This window comes from Camelus ferus, chromosome 9 (assembly GCF_009834535.1).
Source record: "Camelus ferus isolate YT-003-E chromosome 9, BCGSAC_Cfer_1.0, whole genome shotgun sequence".
Taxonomy (NCBI): Eukaryota; Metazoa; Chordata; class Mammalia; order Artiodactyla; family Camelidae; genus Camelus; species Camelus ferus.
In genome coordinates this window covers 22,054,320-22,081,382 of record NC_045704.1, presented here as the reverse complement: position 1 = coordinate 22,081,382, position 27,063 = coordinate 22,054,320, and the positions used below count along the sequence as shown (strand labels likewise).

The following is a 27,063-nucleotide window of genomic DNA, read 5'->3' as shown; positions in this document are numbered from 1 at the left end:
ACCTGTTTCATTTCTAAGATCATCGTATATGTGTCATACACTTCTGCTTTCACTTTGCTGTTTATTAAAGAATGTTTACATCTGTCTTGATGGTGCTGCTTTTTAGTTTGAGGTTACTGAGGTATAATTTATATATAGTAAAATTCACTCTTTGGGGTGTACAGTTCAGTTCCATGGTTTTTGACAGATACATGCAGTTGCATAACCATAAGCACAATCAAGATACAGAATACTTCTATCACCCTAAAAACTTTCCCCATGCCCCTGGGTAGTCCGTTACCTTCCTCCAACCCCAGCTCATGGCAACAACTGATCTATATTTTTGTTGTTTCAAGAATGTCATGCAAATAGTTGGTAGAATCTTGTTCCTGGCTTTTTTCATTTAGTATAATGCACTTATGATTCAACCATTTTGTTGTGTTTATCAGTTGTTCTTTTTATTTTTCAGTAGTATTCCATTGTGTGGGTAAACCAAAATCTAATCTGTTAACCCTTTCACCAGATGATAGAAATCTGGGTTATTTCCAGGTTTTGACAATCATGAATAAAGGTACCATTTCCACATTTGTGTGAAAAAATATTTGCATTTCTTTAGGTAAATACCTAGGGATAGAAGTGTTATATGGTAATTATATGGTTTTTTCCTTTTGTAACTTTTTTTTTTAAATGTGTTTAATTTTATAAGAAATTGCCAAGCTGTTTTCCAAAGTGGCTGTACCATTTGACATTCCCTGTCAGTGTACGAGGGTTCTATTGTTACACATCCTCACCAGCACTTGGTGTTGTCAGTTTGTTTTGGTTTTCAGCCATTATAATAGGTGTCAGGTAGAATCTCATTGTGGTTTTAATTTGCATTTTCATAATGGCTAATGATGTTCACCCATATTTGACATCCATATATGTTTGGTGAAGTATTTGTTCAAATTGTTTTGCCATTTTAAAAATTGGGTTGTTCGTTTTTGTACTGTTGAGTTTTGAAGAGTTCTTTATATATTCTGGATGTAAGTTCTTTGTTGGATTTGCAAAGTTTCTTTCTCAATCCAATTTCATTCTCTTTATTGTCTTTTGTAGAGTAAAGTTATTCATTTATATAGTCCAACTTCAGTTTACTTTATGGATAGTGCATTTGGTGTTTTATAGTTTCACAGTTTACGTTTAGATCCATGATCCATTTTGAAATAACTTTTGTATAAGATGCAAGGTTTCAGGTTGAGGTTCATTTTTTTGCATATGGATATTCAGTTGTTCCAACAGCATTGTTGAACAGATTATCCTTTCTCTATTGAATTGCCTTTACAGCTTTGTGAAAAATGAATCTTCCATCTCCTGATAAATATCATTGTGCCTATTACTGGCCCAAGGAAGACTAGATGTATCAGAAAAAAATATGAATAATGATGGAGACTTATCAATAGGTTCTGATCAATTTATAACCACACGCTATGAATTCTGTTTTCCTTCTTTGGCACTATGTTTTGGGCTCCATAGTGTTCATCTTGTACCAGGCAATAGCAGTGAGTCCAACATGTTCACAACACCAGCCTCTCCCCTAGACTCTCCCCTAACATGATGGCCACCCACACTATCATATGAGTTTTTATGTCTCTATTTGTCTTTTCCATTTTGCCACTTTGTAGGACTCATTAGGATGGTGTTTCAATGTTTCCTCTCTGAGGAAACTATCGAACCCCTGAAATATGCCCAAGGATACTGATATTTGGCATAATCACAATGAAATGATGGCAAAAATCATAACTGTGGCATAATTTGAAGCAGAGCTACAAATCAATTGTTCATTGCGGGACTTTTAAATATAAATGGATAGCTGTGGATCACTGGATTGAAAAATAAGAAAAAGTAAATAATAGAGGAAGTATGGAGTAAAAACTGCAGGGGAAGAAAACTTTGGATTTTAAGTATTGTCAAGGAATATGAGAATACGTTGCATCCATGAAATAACAAGATTCTGTTCAAAATAATACAAGAATGAAAAGAATTATGGAACATTAAAATGAATGTATATTTTTAAAGTGTTCAGTAGAGAGGTTGAAAGGTAATGTTCAAGAAATATTCCTAAAGTTGGGGAGGAGGGACATAGAGGAAAAGAGAAAAGCAAAGAAATAAAGATCTGAATGGAAATCAATGAAGTAAACTGAATAAACTGTAGAGAAAATCAGTGAAACCAAAAGCCTTAAGAATAATAAAATAAACTTCTAGCCAAGCTTTATCAAATTAAAAAGAGTAAAAACACAAATTACCAATACCAAGAATAAGAAAGGAGACATCACTATAGATTATACAAATATTAAAAAGAAATAAGTGGAAATTTTGAATCTATTTATACCAAACAAACAGATAACAAATTTAATGGAAAAATTCCTTTAAAGATACAAATGACTAAAGTTCACGTAAGAAAAGATAACCCGTAGAGTCCTACACCTCTTTAAGGAATTAAATTTGGAATTACAAACATTTACACAAAGCAAACTTCAGGCATAAATGCTTCAGTGGTGAGTTCTACTAAACATTTAAAGAAACCATACCAATTGTACACAAACTATCCCCAAAAATTGAAAAGTAGGAAATGCTTTTCACCTTACTCTGTGAAGGTAACATTTCAGTGACACCAAAACCCAGACAAAGGTATTACAGGAGAAGCATAGACCAATACCCTTCATTAACATAGATGCAGAACCGGAATAAACTTTTAGCAAATCAAACCAACAATAGAACATACCAAGAAAAAGTAGAATTTATCCAAGAAATGCAAGGTTTGATATTTTTAAATTAATGTTAAAAAAGGTAAAATATACAATTGGGGGGGTCTAGGGTGATCCCCCAACTTCCTACTTCTCAGTACCCTCACTCTCGTACAGCCCTCTCTCATTTTACCAGAATTGACCTGTGTGAACCAAATAATACGGCAAAAGTAAGGGCAAATCACCACCAATTTTAGGTTATAAAAGACACTGGTTTCCTTCTTGGGTGCACTTTCTTGCTCTTGAATCACTTGCTTTATTTGGGAGAATCCATCATGATCATCCCTATGGAGAAACCCATGTGGCAAGGAGCTGAACCTTCCTGTCAACAGCAGGGGGACAAAAGCTTGGAACTGAAACTTCCAGCCTCAGGCAAGTCTTCAGGGACTGCAGCCCCAGTAGGCAGCTTGCCTGCAATTTCATAGGGAATCTTGAACCCTAATTGCCTACCTAAACTGCCCCCAGATTAATGTAATTTTCTTGAAAAAAATGTAAACAGAAAGCAACAGAAAGCAGATCAGTGGTTTCCTGCAGATGGATGAGTACAGAAGGACTCAAAGAAAGGGCTCAAGAAATCTTAAATTTCATAGGTATAAATATATATCAAATTATACATATTAAATATATGTAGTTTAGACTTGAGGAAGGGTGGGGCTTTTTTTTAAGCTAATAGATACGCAAAACTCACCATTCATTATTTTACTGTATTTTACTGTTACCTGTGCTTTGAGGTTAATTATATTTATTTAATGTATCTATATGTAGAAATAGAACACAAGGGTGTGCTACTGTGCAGCCTTCCCCAGCTTCACATTCAGAGACATGTCGCAGCTTGAAATCGGTTGTGTGGCAAACACTACAACTCAGAGCTTAATTTATTGTTTCGTTGGCTGTGAAGACGTAAGAAAGTAGAGACTAACTCAGATTAAATTTAAAAATATATTGTGTTTGTAGTTTTCCACTGGGAACAGCACAGAATTGTGAGAAAATAATCTTTCAGAATTCAAAAATTTTTACCCCATTAAGCAAATAAATTACTGACATCATTGATAAATGACTGACATTCCAACGAATTTCTTTGCTGTTTCATTATATTCCTGTTAATGAAAAAAAATCAACCAATATTCATTTTGACAATTGACCAAAAATATGGACATTTTGCCACAGAATATATATGAGTGGAGAATAAACACATAAAAAGTGCTCAAAATTATGAGTCATTAGAGAAAATTCAAGGTAAACCACAATGAGATTCTACTAGCACATGCCTATTAGAATGGCAAACATTAAGAACACTGAGCTTAGCAATTGTTGGTGAATACATGGGAGAACTGGAACTCTGAGTCAGTGCTGGATGAATCATATATGGTACAGCCACTTGAGGGCGCAATTTGGCAATTTGCAAAAATTTGAAATACTCAGCTGCCCTATGATGAAGGCATTGCACTCCTACATATTAACAAGAGAAATAAAAGCATAGGCCCACATGAAGACCTGTAAATTCATGGTCATAGTAGCTTCATTTGCAATAGTTAAAAATCCAAATGTCATTTGGTAGAAGGAGGGGTTAAAAAAATCGCAGTGCATTTGACTTAAGAATCTGGGAGGACAGTAGAGCAGGAAGCACCAGGAATTTATGTCCCCAACTGGACAACAATTGTACTGACAGAATGTGTTTCATATAACTATTTTGGAGCTCTGTGGTTTATTCAAAAGCTTACAACTTCAGAGGAAGGCTTAGGCAGTAAATTGCAGTTAACTTTGGTCAATTCCAGCCCTTAGCACTGTAGTAGCTACCCCCCCCCCAATACCTTTGCCCTGTGGCAGGCTGTTGTGCATGTGTCCCTGGAACAGCATGCATGCAGTTGGTGGGAACCTGGGTGAAACGCTGCTCTCCAAATGCTGAGGATATGTGCTCTGATCTATTGCTGCTTCTGACTGCAGAGGTGAAGACATAGAAGTGGGTAGCCAATTGTGTAACCATCATCCCATTTTTGGAAGCCCCTCCCTCTCCAGCTGAAGCAACTTCCAGAGGATTTAAGGTACCAGCACATATTCCCTGCTTCATTTTTCTCCTTTCTCCTTTGGGAGCTAGCTTTTTAGGGCTAAGACATTCCAAAGCAATCACATATTCAGAGGAACTTAGAAAGTCACTGTACATGGAAAGGCATGGAAAAGGCCTGAGAAGACCTTAAGTTTACACCTAAGGTTGATCACCAGCAGAAATAGCCTACGACAACTAAATTTTTAATGAATAAAAATGGCAAACCTTGGGGAAAGTAAAGAATCTGATTTCCAAAGTTACACATTAAAATGTCTACTGTTCAACAAAAAAACTACAAAGCATACAAAAAAACAGGAAAGCACGGCGCATTCCAGGGAAAAATAATAAATCACCAGAAACTGTCCCTTAAAAACACTTGGTGGCAGATCTACTAGACAGACTTTAAAACAACTGTCATGTAGATAATCAAAGAACTAAGTAGGACATGGAGAAAGCAAAGAAAATTATATATGGACAAAATGGAAATATCTCAAAAGAGGGAGAAAGCATAAAAAGAAACCAAAAAGAAATTCTGAAGCTAAAATTACCACAACTGGGGGAAAAAAAAAAACTTAGAGGGATTCAAAAGCAGATTTGAGAAAACAGAAGAATCAGTGAACTTCAAGATAGGAAAATTGAAAAAGAAAAAAAAAATCTGAAGAAAAGTGAACAGAACATAAGGTACCTCTGGAACACCTTCAAAAGGAAAAACATGTACGTTGTGGGAGTCCCAGAAAAGAGAAAGGGGCAGAGAGATAGCCTGAAAAATTAATGACTGACAACTTCCCAATTTTGATGAAAGATATGAATAGTAACATCCCAAAGGCTCAATGAACCCCAAGAATTAACTCAAAGGGACCCAAATCAAAACAGGTCACAAAATGCCAAAACACAGAGACAAAGAATCTTGAAAGAAACAAGAAGTGAGTTGTCACATTCAAAAGATACTCAATAAGATTATCCACAGATTTTTCATCAGAAACCTTGAAAGCCAGAAAGCAATGGACATATTTGTCCAAAGTGCTGAAGGAAAAAACCAAGAATCCTGTATTTGGCAAAATTGTCTTTCAAAAGGGAGGGGAAAATTAAGAAATCCCAGATAAACAAAAGCTAAGGGAGTTTGTTACCACTAGACCTGCCCAGCAAGAAATGCTGAAGGAAGTCTTTCAAGTTGAAATAAAAGGACATTAGACTAACTCAAAGCCATATGAAGGAATAAAGATCTCTGGTAAAGGTACATACATGGGCAATTTTTTAAACTACTATTGTAACTTTGGTTTGTAACTCCATTTTAAAATTTCTACGTTATTTGAGGAAACAATACATTAAAAATTATCAGTCTTTGTTTCTAGATATACAATGTATAAAGATGTAATTTTGTGACATCAATAACTGAAAGGGTTGGGGGTGGATGGAACTGCAGAGGAGCAGAGTTTTTGTATGTTATTGAAGTTAGGCTGGTATAAATCCAAATTATAGTTGTTATCATTTTAGGATATTTAATGTAATCCCCATGGTAACCACAAAGAAGATAGCTATAGAATATACACAAAAGGAAATGAGAAGGGAATTAAAACAATTCACATCAAAAACATTAAAAACAAGACAGTAGTGCAGGAAATGGGGGACCAAGAAAAGCTACAAGGCATTTAGAAAACAAACAGCAAATGACAGAAGTAAATCCATCCTTATCAGTAATTAAATGTGAATGGATTAAACTCTCCAATCAAAAGACAGAGATTAACAGAATGGATTTTTTTTAAAAATGATCCAACTATATGCTGACTACAGAGGCTAACTTTAGATGCAAAGACCTAAGCAGGTTGAAAGTAAAAGGATGGAAAAACATATTCCATGCAAATAATAACCAAAGAGAGTAAGGGTGGCTATACTAATAGCAGAAAAAATTGACTTTGTTAAAAAAAAAAAAGTTACAAGAGCCAAAGAAAGCCATTTTCATCTAGCAATAAAATGTTCTACACAGCAAGAAGATATAAGAATTATAAACATTTATGCACCTAATAATAGACCAAGAAAATATATGAAGCAAAAGTGGACAAAATTAAAGGACTAAACAGACAGTTTTACAATAGCTGGAGACTTTAATACCTGACTCTCAATAATGGATAGAACAAACAGGAACAAAAAAAAAAAAGAAAGAAAAGAAAGAAAGAAAGAAAGAAAAAATCAAAGAGAGAATAGAGGACTTGAATAACAGAATAAACCAGTTAGGTCTAACAGAATTATACATAATACTTTACCCAACAACAGCAGAAAATACTATCAACAAAGGAAAAAGGCAACCCACAGAATGGGAGAAATTATCTGCAAATGACACATTTGGTAAGAGATTAATATCCAGCATATAGAGAAATCCTAAAACTCAATGACAACAAAACACAAGCCAACTCAAAATTGGGGAAATGACTTGAATAGGTATTTTCCTAAAGAAGATATACAAATAACCAATAAGCACATGAAATGATAGTCACCATCATGAATCATTAGAGAACTACAAATCAAAACGACAATGAGAAATGGCTTCCTACCTATTAGGATAGATACTATTCAAAAAAACAAGTGTTGGTGAGGTTTCAAAAGATACCTGTATACTCATGTTCATAGCAGCATTAATCACAACAACCAAAAGGTAGAAGTAAATCAAGTATCCTTTGAGGGACGAATGAATAAGCAAAATATAGCATATACACAACAACGGAATATTATTCAGCCTTAAAAAAGGAAGGTAATTCTGACACTTGCTGTAACATGGATTAACCTTGAGGACATTATACTGAGTGAAATACAGTCACAAAATGACAAATATATGACTCTATCTATATGAAGTACCTAGAGTAGTCAGATTCATTTATAGAAAGTAGAATGGTGGTTTCCAGAGGTTTGGGGCAGGGGAAATACAGAGTTATTGTTTAATGGGTATAGTTTCAGGTTTGAAAGATGAAAAGACCTCTGGAGATGAATGACGGTGATGGTTGCACAATATGACTGTACTTAATATCACTGAACTGTAACCGAAAGATGGTTAAGACACTAAATTTTATGTTATGTTTATTTTACAAGATTTTTTAAATTTAAAAAAGCATAAAAATTGTGGTATTCATTCAATAGAGCACTACTCAGTGAAAGGAATGAGCTATTTATACATATAGAATGGATGATTCTCAAGACAATTATACTATATAAAGGAAAACAGACCAAAAATAGATATAAATACTTTATGATTCCAATTATATAAAATTCTGAAAAAGACAAAGCTTAGTGAAAAAAATATAAATATAGTGAAAATATAATGAAAAAAATATAGATCAATGGTTTCCTTGGGATGTCACTAATGGTTTCCTGAGGAAGACAAGAACGAATAGTAAAGGGGCACGAGGTAGCATTCTGGGTGATGGATAAGTTCATTATCATAATTATGGTGTCGACTCCCTGAGTGTATACATATTTAAAAACTTATCAAACTATACACATCAAAATGTACAACCAATTATTGCATGAAAATTATATCTCAACAAAGCATTAAAAGAAATTATCACACATAAAAATCTGATCTCCCACTCCTTTTAGAAAACTAGAAGATATGGCAACCCCATATTGACTCTGTTACCTCTCCTCATGCACTGGCAGCAAAGATGGCTGGCTGTGCCACAAATGCCTCATCCCTGGCACAGAGGAGCGACCTCTTCGTAGTCCCCATTTTCCTGCCAACACAGCATTGGTTTTGACATGAGTCATGCAGAGAGCCTGTGGTAATCCACTAAACCTTTAGATTATTTGCTCTCCCAGTGACCTTAGTCATAGGACAGAGGTCTGGAGGTCCTGAGAATTTCTGCAAATCCTGAACCCTGCACAGTCACATTTAAGGGAACCTTTTGAGATGCACTTTTATATCAGGTACATCCCCTCCAGTTTGCCAGCTGGGCCCAGTTAAGTCTTACAGTTGGTGACACAGACTGGATGTTAGACATCAAGGCATATGATTCCTTGGGAGGAGCCAGGTAAACAGCGTCTACTTAACAGTGCTAGGGAATATGAGGCATCTTCAGGAAACAAAGGGCCCAAATCACGCTGCTTCCAGATGCACTGGAGGTTGCACAACCTCCCCTTCCTCAGGGTAATCTCTAGTCCACAAAATTTCATGCCATTCAGACAACAACATTAGGTCCACAAGCCCTGCAAAATTCCCTAGGAGGCCTTGGGTAGCAACACAAGTGAGGCCAGATCTGGACTGAGAGCTGTTCTCTGTCATCCTGCTCCTCCCTGAGGCAATAAACTAGGAGACCCCTTTGGTTTGGTACACCTTAATTCTGTTTTCAACCTACTCAACACAGTTATCAGACCACAGGAGATTAAAGGTGGCTTTATCAATAAGGCTCTTATTATCACTCAAACCAGAGCAATGTTAAGTAAACAGTTGCTGAGATGGGTAATGTGGAAACTGGACGAATCCATCATGAGCATCATACATGATCAACAATGTCCTCGAAAAAGGGAAACTTCTGCAAGCTGCCAGTAGGACCCAGTTCAAGTCTTCATGGTCAAAGATGGGTCGTGTCCACAGGGGAGGGATGACATCTTCCTGTGGCCTCAGGCCACTCACCATTCCCTCTTGGGAAGTGGACACAGAGGCCTGAGCACGGGGAGTGGCTGACATACACTCTGGAGACCTGCCGGTGGGTAGATGGTTTCTGCCACCAATACTAGCAGTGACAAAACTCTGGCAAAGTCTGTGGTCAGAAAATAAAACCCTGCTCCAGAAAGCTTACAACACATCTAGCATCCACTGGGAATCTCTTCAGTACAGATATTTGGATGAACAAGGTTCAACTTCTAGCTGACAACTCCTCATAAAGACCACTCTCAGAACTAATCACTAGTCCGTGCTGCTGTGTTGCAGAAGGAGAGAGCACATTTTCTGAACTCCTTTCTCTAGCATGAATTTTCTGATGCCGGATGAGGGTAGACCTTTGGCTGAAGGCTTTTCCACATTCACTGCACTTATATGGCTTATCTGGTTTGTGAACTTTCTGGTGCTGCCTCAGGTTTGAACTTTGCCTGAAGGTTTTCCCACATTCAAGGCATTCATAGGGCCGCTCACCAGTGTGAAGTCTCCGATGGTTATTGAAGCTGGAGCGTTGGCTAAAGAATTTCCCGCATTCAGGGCACTGATAAGGCCGTTCACCAGTGTGAAGTCTCCGATGGCTATTGAGGCTCGAGCTTTGGCTAAACAATTTCCCACACTCATTGCACTCATAGGGCCGTTCACCAGTGTGGACTCGCTGATGTTTCAAGAGGTCAGAGCTCCGGCTGAAGGCTTTCCCACATACGCTGCACCCATAGGGCCGTTCACCAGTGTGAACTATCTGATGTTGAACAAGACCATCAAAGTGGCTAAAGAATTTCCCACACTCGTTGCACTTATAAGGTTTTTCTCCAGTGTGAACTCTCCAGTGTTTAATTAGGCTGGAGTTGCAGTTGAAGGATTTCCCACATTCACTGCACTCATGAGCACTTTTACCAGTATGAACCCTCTTATGATGAATGAGGTTGGAGCGTTGGCTAAAGAATTTCCCACACTCACTGCACTCATAAGGTTTCTCTCCAGTGTGAACCCTCTTGTGTTGAATGAGATTGGAGCTTCGGCTAAAGAATTTCCCACATTCGCTGCACACGTGAGGACTTTCACCGGTGTGAACTCTCTGATGCTTGATGAGACTGGAGTGCTGACTAAAGAATTTCCCACACTGGCAACACTCATAAGGCTTTCCTCTATTGTGATCTCTCTGGTGTTGAACGAGGCCGGCGGCATAGCTGAAGAATATCCCACATTTGCTGCACTCATAAGGCCTTTCTCCAGTGGGGGTTCTCTGCTGAACGAGTGAGGGTTTGTCACTGAGAGCATTCTCAAATTCACTGCACTTCTTACGGCGTTGCATGGTGGGAAAATCCACCACGCTTTCAGAGTTGTGGTGTGGCTCCCAGACACTGGGAGGGACCTGATGCTGGAGAAAACCACATCTGGCCACAAAGTCCTTCCCGCCCTCCCTCAGTGGGAAAGGCTTCCTTGATGTGTCATCGCTGCAGCCCTTCACAAGCGCGGCCCTGCCCTCCTTCCTTCCAATAGGCTTGTCTCCATTCTGCTGCATCTGTTGCTGGTGAAGGTTGGCATTGAACTTGAACTCCTTCCCGTATGCCTCACATACATGTGGTTTCTGCCTGGGATGTGTTGCCTGGTGTTCAGCCAGCTGCAAAATGCCTTTCAAGTGTAGGCCACATGTGTCATAGGGGTAGTGCTTCTGGATGGATGGTGCTGCCTTGGGATTCATGTCCTGTGACACTTCTACAGAAACACAAATTTCAGAAGGTGACTCCTCACTGTCTCTTCCACGGCAAAAGTCTGAAAGCAGAGAGTGCTGGTGAAATTCATGTTAATTTTTATAGGCAGAAACAACCCAATCACAAATGCAAGTCTGACCCAAGAATGAGTCCGTAGGATTGTTGGCAAGATAAGAGGCCTGAGGTCAGGATAAGGTATGGTCTTCTCCACAGTACTGTGCCTGGTAAGGTCACAGAATAGGGGAAGACTTCCCAGGAGCAAGGACACGAGGGCGCAGTATCAGGTGGAAAGGCAGATCTCCAACTCACTTCTCTATAAAGGCTTTTCAAAGGGCACTGGCTGCTGTAGCCCATGAGGGCTGTGCAGAAGGGTACGTCCAGGCCCAGGAAAATCTGACTGCAACTGGATAACTGGTGTTCAGGGACTATCAGAGGAAATGTGCACATGTCACAATGTATCAAGTGTAGACCCATGTTGGAGAGACCTGTGGGAAGAGTGAGACGTGGAGGCCAGAAAGGTGGGGCACAGTCAGGGGCCTGGTGTTAGAGTAAAAATGGCAGCTTGTCAAGCAAAGGAAAGGAGAGGAGAGTAGAGGAGAGGAGTGGGGAGGGGAGGTGGGGAGGGGAGGGGAGGGTAGGAAAGGAAGAAGAGATATAAGCCCATTGGCCTTGGCACCAAAACAATGATGAACATGAGAAAAGTTGCAGGTATGATTTGAAGACAGCAGTGACATCACATTCTCCCCCACCTCCCACTTACCCGAGCCAGGCCCTTTATATGCCCCTCTTGCCATGGCTGAAGTCATGTCCACTTGGTCAGGAACCCAGGGCTCTGCCCCCATCTCCAGCTGGGCCACTATGTGGGACCTGAAAGATGTAAGTCCTAAGGGAAACATAGGGCAGGTAAGGGGCCAGCTCTTGCCCAGGTGAACTACCCCACAACAGGTCATAGGAAAGAAGACAAAATATTACAGAAGTAACACACAAGGGAGGTCTGGAGGGAACATCCCAATAGTCATGGCAAGTGGTAACCACGTTAGTGCCTAGAATCCCTGGCGTTCAGGATTAGGAAATGTTAGCTAAAGGAAAGGAGCCGAACAGAACTGTCATAGACCTGGACAATCACCCAGGCGGGCAGCGGCCGAGTCAGGTGGGACCTGCCGGGCTGACTGCAAGACTTCATTCTGGGACCTTTCCCTGTAAAACTTCAGAGCAGCGGGTGTTGGGGCTCTCTGGGGAGACCATGGGACCCTGCACACAGCTCAGCTCTGGAACCCACAAAACATATACCAGGAAGTGGGAAGGAAGCAGGGCCCATGGTCCAGCTGTGAGAAGGAAGGAGCTGCCTCTTCAGAAAAGAGGACCGAAAATGATGTGCTCAGGACACCTGAGTGGGTGTGAAAGGCTTACCCAGCGAGGCTATCAGTGCAAAGTTCTCCAGCATCACATCGCAGTACAGGAGTCTCTGAGCCTCATCAAGGAGTCCCCACTCCTCCTGGGAGAAGTAAATGGTCACGTCCTCAAAGGTCACACAGCCCTGCCGTGAGGGGACAGTTCATTCCATGATCAGCCTCTCTCCTCAGGACTCCCTGTCTATCCCCTGTTCACCCTCCTCCCCAGCTCCCCGACTCAGAGGGGACCCCAGGCCCTGGTCCCACACCTTATATGACTGCTGTTTCAGCCCACAGCAATGCCAGGGAGTGGGCAGAGAGACACCAGCTAAGCTCTGGGCCTGAAGTGCAGGGCCCTTAACGTCACCAACGTCACGCCTCCCAGATACAAACCAACAGGGGCTCAGTCTTCTCCTTTAATCCCCAGTACCAGGGCCCTGGGGCCAGCAGCTCACACACACTCCCCACGTGCATAGCACTTTTAGGACTACGCCTTCCCCAAACTCTAGTCTTCACCACTGCAACCCCACTGTTGCTAGCCACATCGTTGCTCTGCACATGGCACTGTTGGGGCGCAGGGTAGGCCACGCCAGAATGTGCCTCAATGGCATTGGTTACTGATTATCTTTTTTATTGAAGTATAGTTGGTTTACAATGTTGTGTTAATTTCTGGTGTACAACATAGTGATTCAGTTATACACATATAGATACGTAGTCCTTTTCATATTCGTTTTCATTATAGGCTATTACAAGATATTAAGTATAGTTCCCTGGGTTGCTTATCCAGTTTCGGGAAGATTTCCTTGTAGTTCCACTGGTATGAGCCCTTCAGCGAAAGTTCAGTAGGTGTTCTGTGAGAACTGCGCCACGTGCAGGTGTGTTTTTGATGTATTCATGGGAGAGGGTGAGCTCCGCGTCCTTCTGTTCCGCCATCTGGAAGCCCCTCCACCCATACTGATGATTTTGAATTAAAGTTACTTAAGAAATGGCCAACACAAAAGAGATACTCTGACTCTCCTTTCTGTCTCTCTGAAAGCAAGAAATGAGTCTCTCACGTAAAAAGTGCACTCCCTCAGTCTGGGGATAGAAAGACACCCTCATCACCAAAGACAGGGAACTCGGGGCCAAGACGCCTCTATAAACAAACTTTGTCACTTCTTTAATTTACTACCCCAAGCCCAAGCTCTGCTTAGCTTCTTCACTAACTGGGCACCCAAAACCTAAGTTGCTTTGTTTGGTTAATTCCTCATACATTTATTGTTTCTTTGTCTAAAAATACACAAGCTGCTTGCTTTGGCAACCTCTTAGGTCCCGTTTCTGTGTGACTTCCATGTGCATAAGTTAAAATATGTTTCTTTTTCTCCTTTTAACCTGTCTTGTGTCAATTTTTCTTACAAGTCCAGCCACGAGAACTCAAAATAAAGGTAGAGGGGCAATTTCCCCATTCCTGACATCTGATGAGCCAGGCAGGCAGCTGGCTGGGCCCTGCCTCCTGCCCCAAGGCTGCTGAGAGATCCCAGGGCCCCTGACAAAGGCTGCAGAAGGTAGGATTTCTTACCAAGTCGGCCTCCCAGACCTCTGCCTGCAAGGTCTGGCGGAAAGGAGAGTGGTGACAGTCCCTTTTCTCTGACTGTAAATCTAGATTAGCAGGAGAAAATATTTGTGGAGCTGTTTGGTTCCCTGGACTAGCGACTCAGGAATCCTTATCATTTTCCTCCCAGAGATGGTCGCTGTCATCCTCTGTCTCTGTCTGCTGTGTTGTTTGTTGTCAGGAAGAAACACGGGGCAGAACGCAGGCAGAGGCCCCCTGAATCTGTTGTCTGAGCTGGCCTCCCAGACTCACTGGTTCTCTCCAGACCAGCATCAGTTTAGACAAACTTTGCTGCGGGTCCTCTGTCTAAACCCAGATGAGGTTTTTCCTTCCATCTTGTTTTATGTCCAGAGAGCTTGGCTTAGGGTCCAGTGAGCACTTTCTCTCTGGTCTCTGCCATCTGGAAGGTGCACTGACCGGGGTGCATCTGGTGGCCATACCAGCTCTCAGGGGAATTTCAAAAGGAGTCCTGGGCCATAAGGGGCCTTTGTCATCTCAACCTTCATTGAATTGTTAGTGCTGGAAAAGTCCCATTCCTGCCTGATACCATAAATTATCTGCTTTATGGCTGGAGGTGTCTCGCATTTTTGTGGGTCACCGGGGACACTGTTTCCACTACACCATTCTCACCACCTGCAGCAACAAAGGGGTTCTACTGTCTTAGACTAACTCTGGGGGTGAACTGCCTGGGTCGTGTGAGGGCTGTATATTCTTCCTGCGGGATGCCTCTTGCATCTTTGGTTACGCCGTAATACAACATTTATTGAGTCACTGTATGAAATTAATATAAGATCCTTCACATCAATGGTCAGATGATAGATCCTTTAAATTGGCTATATTTAAAAGGAAAAAGAAATATTTTGAGTGCTCTCCTCATAAACATGGGAGGATCAAATTAAAAGGGAAAAAAAAAGGTTTAACAACTAGTCTTAAAGAATCCCTTTAAGATGGGGGTAAAAAAAACCCCAGAAATTAGACTTAAAACAAAAATTGAACAAAAATTCTCCTTCTTAAAAGCCACACCATCTCCTCAGCAGTTCCCCAGGCCCTCCTACAAATAATCAGAAAATGAATCAGCTGGAGGCCAAGATTTAAGGGTTAATAGAAACAACTGTCTTGGTCCTGCAAATCTCTACAAAACCAGAAGTACAGCTGTAGAAATAAGTCAAAGCCCGCCTGGCTTGGCCTGTCCCCAGACCTCATCCAGTCCTCTCAAAACGTTTGTAGATACTATAATAGATCAGGATACTGGAGCAAAATTGTCCTGTACTTAAGAAAAAAAATGAATAATAACTACCCTGAGATTTATGATAATAGACAAATATACTCCAAAACACCTAGGAGAAAACTTATATTTTCAGAATTGTTTCTTCAGCTTATAAATTATATGTCTTTGAAGTGTAAACACAGCCCACATAGCCTGAAACTGAGTCGGGATTAACTTAATCAGGGGAACCTGAAATTATAGGGGGAAAAAAAGAGCGAGAGAAAGCGGCTTTAGCAGTCCTGCTAGGACGACTCCTGCTCAGACTCATTAATAAGTCACAGCCTCCTTGAATTGCTTTCCAAGGGCAAATACAGATCTTAAAAGTCTTCTCCACATGTAATACAAGACTGGTTAAGCTGAGCAAATAATCTAATTTATTTCAACTGTTATTCATCAACTAGTGAGTTTTGTATTGGACCTGATTTATGACTAAAGTTTTAAAATGAAAATTATGAGATCTCTGGTTGTATTTGTCTCTATGTGTATATTACCTCCAGATGGTATTGATAAAATTAATTTGTAAAAAAGCTCTATTTAATTGGCTTAAATAAAAAAGCACTTATATAAAAATTCTCAAATATATAATAAAAAATAACCCAAGTGTTTTTCAACTTCACACAATCTAGGATAATCTTTAGTAAATAAGAGTTACTTTTAAGCTGGTTAAATTAATACAGGTGCGTCTTCAGAGTTAGCATTAAATATGATGGAGATAAACCACTTTTGTTCTACCCGGATTTACTAGTCAAATGGGCTAATGTTGTCTCTGTTGCGAAGTTTGTCAGCAAAAAAACAAAAAACAAAACAAACTTAAGATTACGACTAACTGCTTTAATGTCTCATCAGATTTTCCTGAATAATCTAAATATGATCGCTAAAAACACATAGATTAAGTAGATGTAAATGTGATCAGAGTTTTTAGGTGAACTTTTAAACAATAATTGTTTTATGATATATCCACTTATATAGTTTCCTAAACCCCTTTGGTAATTTATACCCTTAGAGTTTTGCTAAGTTAAATTAAATTATAAGAATTCATTCATTATCTAGACCATTTCCAAATAAGATAAAGTGCTGAAATATTCATTGCTAAGCAAGTCTAAGTTTATACCTTCTTTTGGCCTCTTATTACAGAGAAATTAAGTCTTTGGCTCTGGTAAATATATCTTGTGCTTTACTGAAACATTGCACTATGAAGTAGCATATGTGTCTATATGTAATTATTGTATTTATAAGTACAACATATAAGTTATAAAATGTATTTGAAGTGTGCCAAGTCACAAAATGTTAATAAAATTCACAATTGTTTATGTCTTTATTTTCACTAAAAAAAAATTAAGATTTCAAAGGGTTAATAAATCTAATTAATATATGCAGTTAAAGCTGCCAGGTACAATAACAGAAATAGAATGTGTTTTGGGGTAAGAAAAGGTATAAGGTATGGAGATGTTCTTGTTAAGGGGAAAAAAAGGTGATCTTGTCCAAAAGCTGGTTATTGCTAAATGGAAAAGAAAACAAAAGACAAACTAAAATGGACACAGAAAATTGTAGAAGGTTTGTGAATAAAGGAATCTTCAGAAAGGAATTTTTTGTGTGGTCAGGACTGAATATGATTGAAATTAATGTAATTAAGTATGTAAGTTTTAATATCAAAGTAAACTGGCGTAAAATTGGAATTTGGTTTTCTCTCTGTTAAAAGAAATTGTTTTGTATTTCTTATTGGTCTGCTCTTGATAATAAAGAGACTCTGAAAGGCTTTTCTTTATCTTGAAGTAATGTACTAGAAAAAAAACAAAGATCTTTTGTCTTGTCAAAAGAATCACTTACAGCATGAGGTCCTGGGTTCAATTCCCAGTACCTCCTCTAAAAATAAATAAACAAATAAACCTAATTAAAAAAAAAAAGAGTCACTTATGTTCTATGTTTTCTTATCCGGTCTTTGATTACTTAACTTAAGTAAACCTAGTCCTCTCGATATTAAAAGAGCCAAATTTTGCTCAGAACTACACAACCTCTATTTGCCTATGAAGTCTTTAACTGTTATTTTGGCTAAATGGATAACTAAGCATTGTTTCACAGTGACCTATTCTACTGTTTTAAAACCTTTTTGACATTTTTGACAAAATTCCCCCAAATCAAATTCTAAACAAAATCTTTTTGACTTAGAAATAACTGTGAGATGTGAGAGATTTCAGAGGATCCCTGAAGTACCTCAAAGACTTATTCTCTCTCTTTGTAAAAAGAGAGATATTAAACTAATTAGGTGTACTTGATATGTTAAATTACAAGGAAACCGTTGTCAGCTAAGAAATCATGTTAAGCCTTCTTCATGTGGTGTCTGTATAGGTATGTATTATAAGTGTTTCAAAAAATATGTGAAATTCCTGATGTCATCTATGTCCTGGCATAAAATGTTATCTGTCATCAAAATGGAGGCTCACCCTAAAGGAACTGAGCTGGAGTATCAGGGAAGTGCCCTGACTTTCTCACAAAAGCAGCAACAACAGAGTCTGTAGATTGCGGCACATGGAGATAAAATCTGCTCTGCTTCTGCAAAAGAAACTGACCCCTTATTGCCAGACTTTTGCCATCCTGATGTCCTTGAACCATGGCAAAAGTCTGCTCCTGAATAAGAGAAGTTAAAATGGGCAAACAATAGCAGTAAATTAAACAAATGGTTAGGGTTATGGGAAACCCAAGACGGCCACTTGGTTAACCCAGCTCCCTAGCAAACCTCATCTTTTTTTCTTGCATTCCTCCACTCACCATTGTGCATTTAAGATGCATTTAACTAGACATTGGCAGGAAGATTTCTATAAAATTGCAAAAATAGCTTACCAGCAATATCTGACCTGTCAGGTCCATTATCCTAGAAAAATCTCTCTGGACCCTTTGAGCACCTGAGGCTGGACTTCATTCAACTGCCACTAAGTGTGGGTCATCAAAATGTTCTTGTTATTATATGTCTGTTTTCTGGGTGGGCTGAAGCCTTCCCTTGATGCAAGGCTGATGCTTTCAAAATGGCAATGAAACATTTTTTAAAAAATTTGTTTTCCACTTGGGGCATACTTCCCACAACCTCCAGTGATCAAGGTGCCCACCTCACTGGGCAAATCATAAGAGCCTTAACAAAAACCTTGCAGATTTCTTGGAATTATCACTGTTAATATCACCCTCAATCATCAGGCAAGGTCAAGAGAACTAATGGAAGAAATGGACTCAAAGCAGAACAAGAATTAATTACAGGGGATTGAATGAACTGATGAATAGGATTATAATTTTTATGACTTTTTGTCTAAAATATTACTGATTTTTTAACCTTTTGTTTTCCAGATGCAAGGAAATTTTTTTTAAGATTCATAGCAATTTGGTAAATTATACCTTTGCAAGCAGAAAGGAAACATACATCCTTTTCTCCCTATCTGATCTCTCCCCAGAATTCAGAAACTCTCAATGAGTGTTCTTATTTTCTTAGCAATATTGTTATTTGCATAAGTTCAATAAGAATCTCTTCTCTTTATAATAGGACACGATTAGAAACTGGTTATATTACCAAAGATTTGACTGGAATATCATATTTGAGAGAAACATACGTAGACTCAGGAATGATCAGACAGCTTGAAGGAACTAAGGTTGACTTTATGGACCAGTTTAGCCCCTTGGAAAGGCAGCCTGGTACGTTGCTTACAGGGTTCCCAGCAGCCTTACCAGGTGAGTAAGGAAGGTCACTTCCTGGTGGGTGCAGGAACCTCAGGATATTTGGGGGACCTCAAGAAGAGAGGAATTCACCCAAATCTATAGGTATTATAGATAAGTCTGATGAGAAGTCTTTGGCATGACTTCCTGACCTCAAGAGGCTATTAAAAGTCCAATTTAGAAATTCCTTATGGCAAGTTCCAGCAAAGCAGATTTAAGGACCTGTATGGCCAATCACTATTCTGGCTGGACTTGTATAAATAATCAGGCCAATTTTATTGAGTTTATACTTATTCTGCAAACAGATTAGTCTTAATTTGTCTATCTTTGATAGAAATGAGGGTGATTTTAGAAAGAAAAATTATGTTTCAGTAGAAACTATAATGCACACCTATGGATATTAGATTCTAGTGCTATTAATTTTCATTGAGGTTTTTATTTACCTGAAAATTGGACTGGATCCTGCATTTTTCTACTTTCCTCCAACATCTGGCTACAACTAATTAACGTTTCCAATTTTCTCTCACCCTTCTGACTTAGAATCATTGAGAACTAAAATTGCCCTTTTCCTGAAGCCCTGCAGATTGAAGCTAGGCAACATGATATAAACCTCAGATAAGTTGCCACAACAGCTCATATTAAACAATCCTCAGATCCACTTTTCCCTCCACACAGCCCCCGTCCCAACCACCACCATGAACACTAACTCTCCTTCGTCTGTCTTTATGATGCCACACAAGCCAGACAAAGTACCCAAGCAAGAGACTCTGTTCTCAGTTTGTGGAACAAAACTCCCCACCTCCCTCCTCCCCCTAATGTCACTGCCACCATAACCTGAAGTTTCATCCTCTAAATCCTAAATCAGACACACAGTTCCACCCTTGTCCATACACCAGATGCCACATTTTGGATGTTTGGCTTTCTGTTTTTTTAATTGAAGTATAGTGGATTTATAATGTGTTAGTTTCTGGTATATAGCATTGTGATTCAGTTATATACATATATATTATTTTTCATAACAGGTTACTACAAGCCATTAAATATAGTTCCCTGTGCTATACAGTAGGACCTTGTTATTTATCTATTTTATATATAGTTGTGTGTATCTGCTATATATGAACACCCATTTTATCCTTCTTTACCCCTCTGCCCCCTGGTAACCATAAGTTTGTTTTCCACGCACATTTGGATGTTTCTAGCTGTGAAAATAAACAAAAACCAACCAAATGAAAAAAAGCAAAGGCTATTTATTCTGAGTTTGTTATAGAAAGGGAGTCGGCCACTTACATTTTGGCACAGACTCTAAGGCAGGCAGAGGAGTGGGCAAACTTTACAGTAGAAAAAAACGGAAGGCTTCAGGGATGCCCTGTTGGCATAGGGAAGCTGGAGGCAGGCTAACTAGAAGCAAGGCATCCTGTGTGATTGGCTGTGGTGCATATTTGGCTTTCTCTGGTTGGTCCTAAGTTGGAAGTAGGAATAAAAATTAAAGCAGCTGTCAGTTGTGAAGTCCAGGTCACTTGGAAATAACTGTTACAGAAGTTATTGTTTAACTATCTGGATATCTAGAGATAGCAATCTGGCTTCCGGCAAGTCTAACTTCCAGCAGGATGGCTTCCTGGGTTGTTTATTGCAGATAAGGGGGTTGGTTTCCTGGGAGGTTGCTGCAGGTTGTGGGGCAGAGTTCTGTCTTATATGGTCTGCCAGTTGTATATTCAGTGTCTCATAACCTAAACGAAGCTGCCACAGAACACCGTAACTGTGTCCAGATGCCCACTCTTCAGCCCCACTCAGGGGTCTCCGGAACACCAGAGTTCCACATGGCCAAAACCGAACTTCTGCTATTTCCAGCGAAAATTCCTTCTACAACCAATCCCCCCTTCTCAGTTGATGGTTCATCCATCTTTCCAGCAGCTAAAACCAAAAACCAGGGAGTCCCCTCTTTTCTTTCTCAACCTCCACATCAGAAAATCTGGTGAGCCTAACTTGAAAGACACATCTAGAATCCAATCACTTCTACCTCGGGTCACCACTCCTCTCCAGCCACCCGCCCAACTTACACGGACGGCAATGTTGCAACAGCTTACTCCTCGTTCTCCCTGCCTTCGCCCTCAGCCCCCAGTCAGTGTTCCACTCGGCATACATTGGGGTCCTGTTAAGATCTGAGTCAGATCGTCTTCCTCCTCTGCTCTAAACCTTCTGTGGCTCCAAACACTCGGAATAAAAGTCCAGCTCCTCAATCCGCCATTCCAGGGCTGAGATCAGCCCACCTGCTCTCTGAACACTCCCAGCTCAATCTCACCGCCAGGTATTTGCATATGCTGGTTCCAGTGCCTTGGAAACCCTTTCCAGCCTCATTCCACTAGACTTCAGAAATGGGAACCGCGCTGTATGATCCCTGGCCTGGATTCAGGACCCTAGGCTGGGAGTGGCTCCTCACCCAACCCCACCGCACCCCCAGGGTCCCCGGACTCGAAAGCAGAATTGAGAAAGGCTAAAAGTCGTGGAATTACGCGCATCTCTGACATCCCGGCCCGGGGCACGTGAGGGTGGGGGTCTGAGCGGCCGAGGGCCGGGAGCGCACCCACTCACCTGCGCCGGGTCCAGCAGCGCTGCCGCCGCCGCCGCCATCGCAGCCTGTGGACGCAGCAGGGCCCCCAAGAGACGGGTGACCGAGACGGGTGTCGCAGGCGCAGCCCACCACCGACCACCTGGCCCGGCCCCAGGCGCGGTGGGACTTCAGTGTCCCCGGGGTCAAGCGCGCCACGGGCTCGGGGGCCGCCTGTGGGGCCGCGGAGAGCGCGCGGCCCGGCGGGACCCCGGCGGACACCGCGTCCCCGGAGGTCACTAGTTCAGAGGCGCGGAGGAGGATCCTGGCCTCCCTGTCCTTCCCCACCCGGTCCCGAAAACGGCCTGGAAAGCGGTACCGGCCCAGCCCCGGCCCGCGCTTCGGAGCGCACAGAGCCGGCCCGGGGAAATGACTTGCTGGACTGAAACGCAGGAAGTTCCGGCCCCCACCTCCCCGGCTCCAAGAAACGACATCCTCCGGGGCTGTCATTGGCCCAGCGCCAGCCGGTGACGCACCGGCACAGCCTCCTGGATCGCGTTTTCTGTCCTGCATCCGGCCAGGCAGGTCCGGGGCGGCGGGGAGGAGGCGGGCGGACCTCGCAGGTTGTCGGTGACTTTGGCGGAGCTGTGCCGCGAGCTTTTCCTCTTTAAGGGGCCGTCCCCAGACTTCTGGGACTGCCTGGGGCCAAGTCCTGCCAGAGGTCCGTATTACGAGACTCACACGTGCCTGTGTGGACGTAGGCAAGCCCCTTTACCTCTCAGATTCCCTGGGACCTAGATTCACATTGAAAAACGAAGATGGTATCTAATTTACTGGTTCTTCGTGTGCTAACGTTGAATGTTGCTATAGTTCAGTGCTTCTCAAAGCGGTAACATCAGCATCATGCGGGAATTTGGTTAACAAGAAGCCAAGTTCTCGGGCAATAACCCTAAGCTAGGGACTCAGAAATCCTGGGCCAGGGGGCCCAGCCTGCCGTGTGTCAACAAACCTTCCAGGGGTTGAGAAGGAGAGCCTGAGCGTGTTGAATAGGTAGGAGGAATAAATGGGTATTTGTTTAACAAATTGTTCTTGAAACTGGTTATATGCTTGGGGTGTTGACTGGGGGAAAAATGCACCACCTTAAAGTTAAGAATTATGTTTTATTTGCAGCATTAGTGAGAGCTATAGCCCAGGAAGGCAGCCGCTCAGATAGCTCTGAGGAACTGTTCAGAAGAGGTAAAGAAGGAGCCAGGATAAGTAAGAGTTTTACTGGGGGGGACCACAAAAAAACATTTAGTTGAATGTCAAAAGATTACTGCTAATCACAAAAAACAGACGTCTAAAGTTAATGATTTGAGTGCTTTTCTATGTATAGGAAGATGCAAGAGTCTGAGCTCACTGAAATGACTCCTTTGATATGCATCTTAACTAACAGTTTTCTTCATCCTAAATTCCCTGGGGCGCATCGTGGGGATGGGGAGGAGGGGCAGCTGCAGTGGCTGATGCCTGCTTGGGGAACAACATTTGTTGTTTACTGGTGTGAATGAAACATGTTGCCTGCCACATCAGTAAACAAAAGATGTTGCAGCCATCAAGCCACTACAGTTACCCCAGACGGTGAGCGGGAGGGAACGCAGGATGGAGACAAGCAGGCTGCCCGTTGCCAAGCCCTCAGCCTCTGCAGCCACCCTCAGCAGTACACCCAGAGGGGACTCAGCACGGGAAAGAAGAGGACACTGGCCCTGGGTAGCTAGGTGCATATCAAAGGAATGATTTCAATGAGCCCAGACTCTTGCATCTTCCCATAAATAGAAAAGTGCTAAATTTAGTAACTAAAGTCTGGTTTTCTTTAATTAACAATAATCTTTTGATATTCCAACTACCTGGTCTTTGTTGCAAAAACCCACATATACCATGCATGGCTCCTCCCTTACCTCTTGGGAGCAGTTCCTCAGAGCAATCTAAAAGGCTGTCATCCTGGCTTGAACTCCTCCATCTGCCAAATAAAATGTAACTCTCAACTTTTAGGTTGTGCATTTTTTTCAGTTGACCCTGGAATGGCAGGCAACATTCTTTGTTTACTGAAATGTCAGGCAACATTCTTTGTCCACAGCAATAACATAGTGTTTGTCTTTCCCTGTCTGACACGTCTCACTAAGCATTGTTGCAAATGGCAGACTTTCATTTTTTTTTTTATAAAATATCTTTTTCCAACCCCTCATTTTCAGTGTGTACCTTTAATTCTGAAGTGAGTCTCTTGTAAGCAGCATATAGATGGGTCTTGTTTTTTCATCCAATCAGCCACCCTATGTCTTTTGATTGGTGGATTTAGTCCTTTGACATTTACAGTAATTATTGAGAGGTGTGTACTTATTGACATTTTATTATTGTTTCCTGGCTGTTTGTGTAGTTCTTCCTTGTTCTTGTCTTCTCCTTTTAGTTTCTTCCCTTGTAGTTTGATGATTTTCTTTAAGCCGTATCTTTGTGTTGCTTTCTTTCTTGTTTTTGTGTATCTATTGTAGGTTTTTGATTTGTGGTTACCACAGCTTTCATATATGTTGACCTATAACTGTATCTATTTGCTTTTTTTGTTTTTTTATATTGAGTTATAGTCAGTTTACCATGCTGTGTCAATTTCTGGTGTACAGCATGATTTTTCAGTCATATATTCAATTTCATATTCTTTTACCCCATAAGCTACCACAAGATCTTGGATGTATTTCCCTGTGCTATACAGTATAAACTTGTTAATCTATTCTATATATACCTGTCAGTATCTACCAATCTCAAACTCCCAGTCTGTCCCTTCCTACTCCCCTCCCCCTGGCAACCATGTTTGTATTCTATGTCTGTGAGTCTGTTTCTGTTTTATATTTAAGTTCATTTGCCTTCTTTTTTAAAAATTTTGTTTTAAACAGGTAGTCCTTTAAGTTCAAATGCATTCTAAAAGATCTACTTTTTCTATTCCCTTCCTACACACTTTGTGTTTTTTATGTCGTGTTTTACATCTTCGTATTTATCCCTTTACTGATTATTGCGGTTACACTTGATTTTACAATTTTTTTGTCTTTTAATCTTTGCACTAGTTCATTTAAGTGATTGACCCTCAACCTTTACTATATAGGTGCCTTACTAGTAGGATTTTTCCTTTCCTATATATACTTCTTGTTACAGCCTTTTCTTTTGCACTTAGAGAAAACCCTTTAATATTTCTTTTAGGGTAGGTTTAGCATTGATGAACTCTGTTGGTTTTCACTTGTCTAAGAAGTTCTTTCTCTCTCCTATTCTAAATAATAATCTTGCTGGGTAGAGTATCCTAGGCTGCAGGTTTTCCCTTTCAGAGCTTTGAATATATCATGCCACTGCCTTCTGACCTGCAAAGTTTCTGCAAAAAAATCAGTTGATAGCCTGATGGGGGTTGCCTTGTATATGAGACGTCAGGCACTTTTAATGGCTCAAAATGCCCTTCAGGAGAGATTAAATTTAAAAATCAATAGGTACTATTTTTCAGAGCAGTTTTAAGTTCACAACTGAGCAGGAAGTACACTGTTCCCAGGTTCTCTCCCCAACACATGACTCAGGCCCTCCCTCATTCAACATCTGCATCCATGTGGTGCATTTGCTCCAGTCCATGAACTAACACTGTGTTGAAGAAAAATTAATCACTAGTCAATCTAAGAAAGAAATGGAAAATTTTATTTGAGCCAGCCTCAGGATTATGACCCAGGGGATGGTCTTTCAGAGAGCTCTGAGGACTGTTCTGCCCGTTAGAGGCTAAAGCACAGTTATCTACATTTTTGAGACAAAGGGTTATACTTTAATGACATACTGGCACTTTATACAATCCAGATCTGCATGTACAAAGTGAGTAGCAGGTCATTGTGGCCCCTTCCAAGATTAAGAAGAAACATTATCTGCTAAGGAGGTTAATGCAGATGCACGATACACACTGAAGGGGAGGAAGGAGGTCCAAATAGGCAAAGAAACTTTTTATGTTTAAATTTTTCTTGTCTTGCCATAAAATATGAATTTCATTTCATCAACTGACAAATCATTATTAAACAAAGACCATAGTTCACATTAGCATTTACTGTATGAGTTGTACTTTCTGTGAGTTTTGGCAAATGTATAATGTCATGTACCCATCATTATAGTTTTAAACAAAATAATTTCACTGCCTTAAAAATCCCATGTTCCCCCTACTCATCCCTCCCTGCCCCCTAACCCCTGGCAACCACTGAACTTTTTACTGTCTCCATAGTTTTGCCTTATCTGGAATGTCATAAAGTTGGAATCCTACAATATGTAGCATTTTCAGATTGGCTTCTTTCACTTAGTTATATACATTCAAATTTTCTTCATATCTTTTCGTGGCTTGATAGCTCATTTTTCAGTGCTACATAATATTCCACCATCTAGATGTACCACACTTTATCCGTTCACATACTGAAGGACATTTTGGTTACTTTTTCACTTTGAGGCAATTATGAATAAAGCTGCTGTAAACATCCATATGCAAGTGTTTTTTTTTTTTTTTGACGTAAGTTTTCAACTCTTTTGGGTAAATACCAAGGAGTGCAGCTGTTGGATTGTATGGTAGAAATATGCTTAGTTTTGTAAGAAACTGCCAAATTGTACCATTTTGCATTTCCACTAGCAATGAGTGAGAGTTCTTGTTGCTCCTCACCACCAGCGTTTGGTGTTGTCAGTGTTTTAGATTTTAGCAATTCTAATAGGTGTGTAGTGGTATCTCGTGGTTGTGTTAATTTGTATTTTCCTAATAATGCCTGGTGCTGAGCATCTTTTCATATGCATATTTTCCATCTTGATGACGAGGCATATATTCAATTGTTTGCCAATTTTTTGATTGGGCTGTTTATTTTCTTTCTTTTGAGTTGAGTCCTTTGCATGTTTTAGATCACAGTCCATTACAAGATATTTCTTTTGAAAAAATTTTCTCCCAATTTGAGGCTTGTCTCCTTATTCCATTGACAGTGTCTTTCCCAGAGCAGAAGTTTTAAATTTTAATGAAGTTCAGCGTATCATTTTTTTCTTTCACTGACTGTGCCTTTGGTATTGTATATAAAAAGTTATAGCCAAATAAAAGGTCATTTAAATTTTCTATGCTATCTGCCAGGAGTTTTTTAGTTTTGCATTTTAAATTTAGACCATGATCCATTTTGCATGTGACTGTCCAGTTGTTCCAGCACCATTTGCTGAAAAGATTATCCTCATTCCAGTGAATTGTCTTTGCTATTTTGTCAAACAAAAGTTGACTAAATTTGTTTGGGTCTATTTCTGAGCTCGCTATTCTGTTCCATTGATCTATTTGTCTATTTCTTTGCCACACTGTCTTGATTACTGTAGCTTTATAGTAAGTCTTGAAATCAGGTAGTGTTTGTTTTCCAATTGA

At 40.5% G+C, this 27,063-nt stretch overlaps 1 protein-coding gene across 4 annotated transcripts; it reads right to left on the bottom strand.

Moving 5' to 3' along the window:
• Nucleotides 1-70: 70 nt before the first annotated feature.
• Nucleotides 71-22,406, bottom strand: ZNF792 (zinc finger protein 792). Of its 4 annotated transcripts, none has more exons than XM_032488083.1 (4): nucleotides 21,695-22,406; nucleotides 12,571-20,564; nucleotides 11,921-12,043; nucleotides 71-11,221 (listed from the first exon to the last, which is right to left on the bottom strand). In XM_032488083.1, exons 2-4 carry the CDS (start codon nucleotides 12,602-12,604, stop codon nucleotides 9,648-9,650), a joined length of 1,731 nt encoding a protein of 576 aa, XP_032343974.1. In that variant the 5' UTR covers nucleotides 12,605-20,564; nucleotides 21,695-22,406; the 3' UTR covers nucleotides 71-9,647. The 4 variants fall into 4 exon arrangements, with proteins under 4 accessions (XP_032343974.1, XP_032343975.1, XP_014414484.2 ...); XM_032488084.1 differs by having other exon boundaries at nucleotides 11,921-12,027; XM_014558998.2 differs by having other exon boundaries at nucleotides 12,571-12,697.
• Between the last annotated feature and the right edge of the window lie 4,657 nt (nucleotides 22,407-27,063).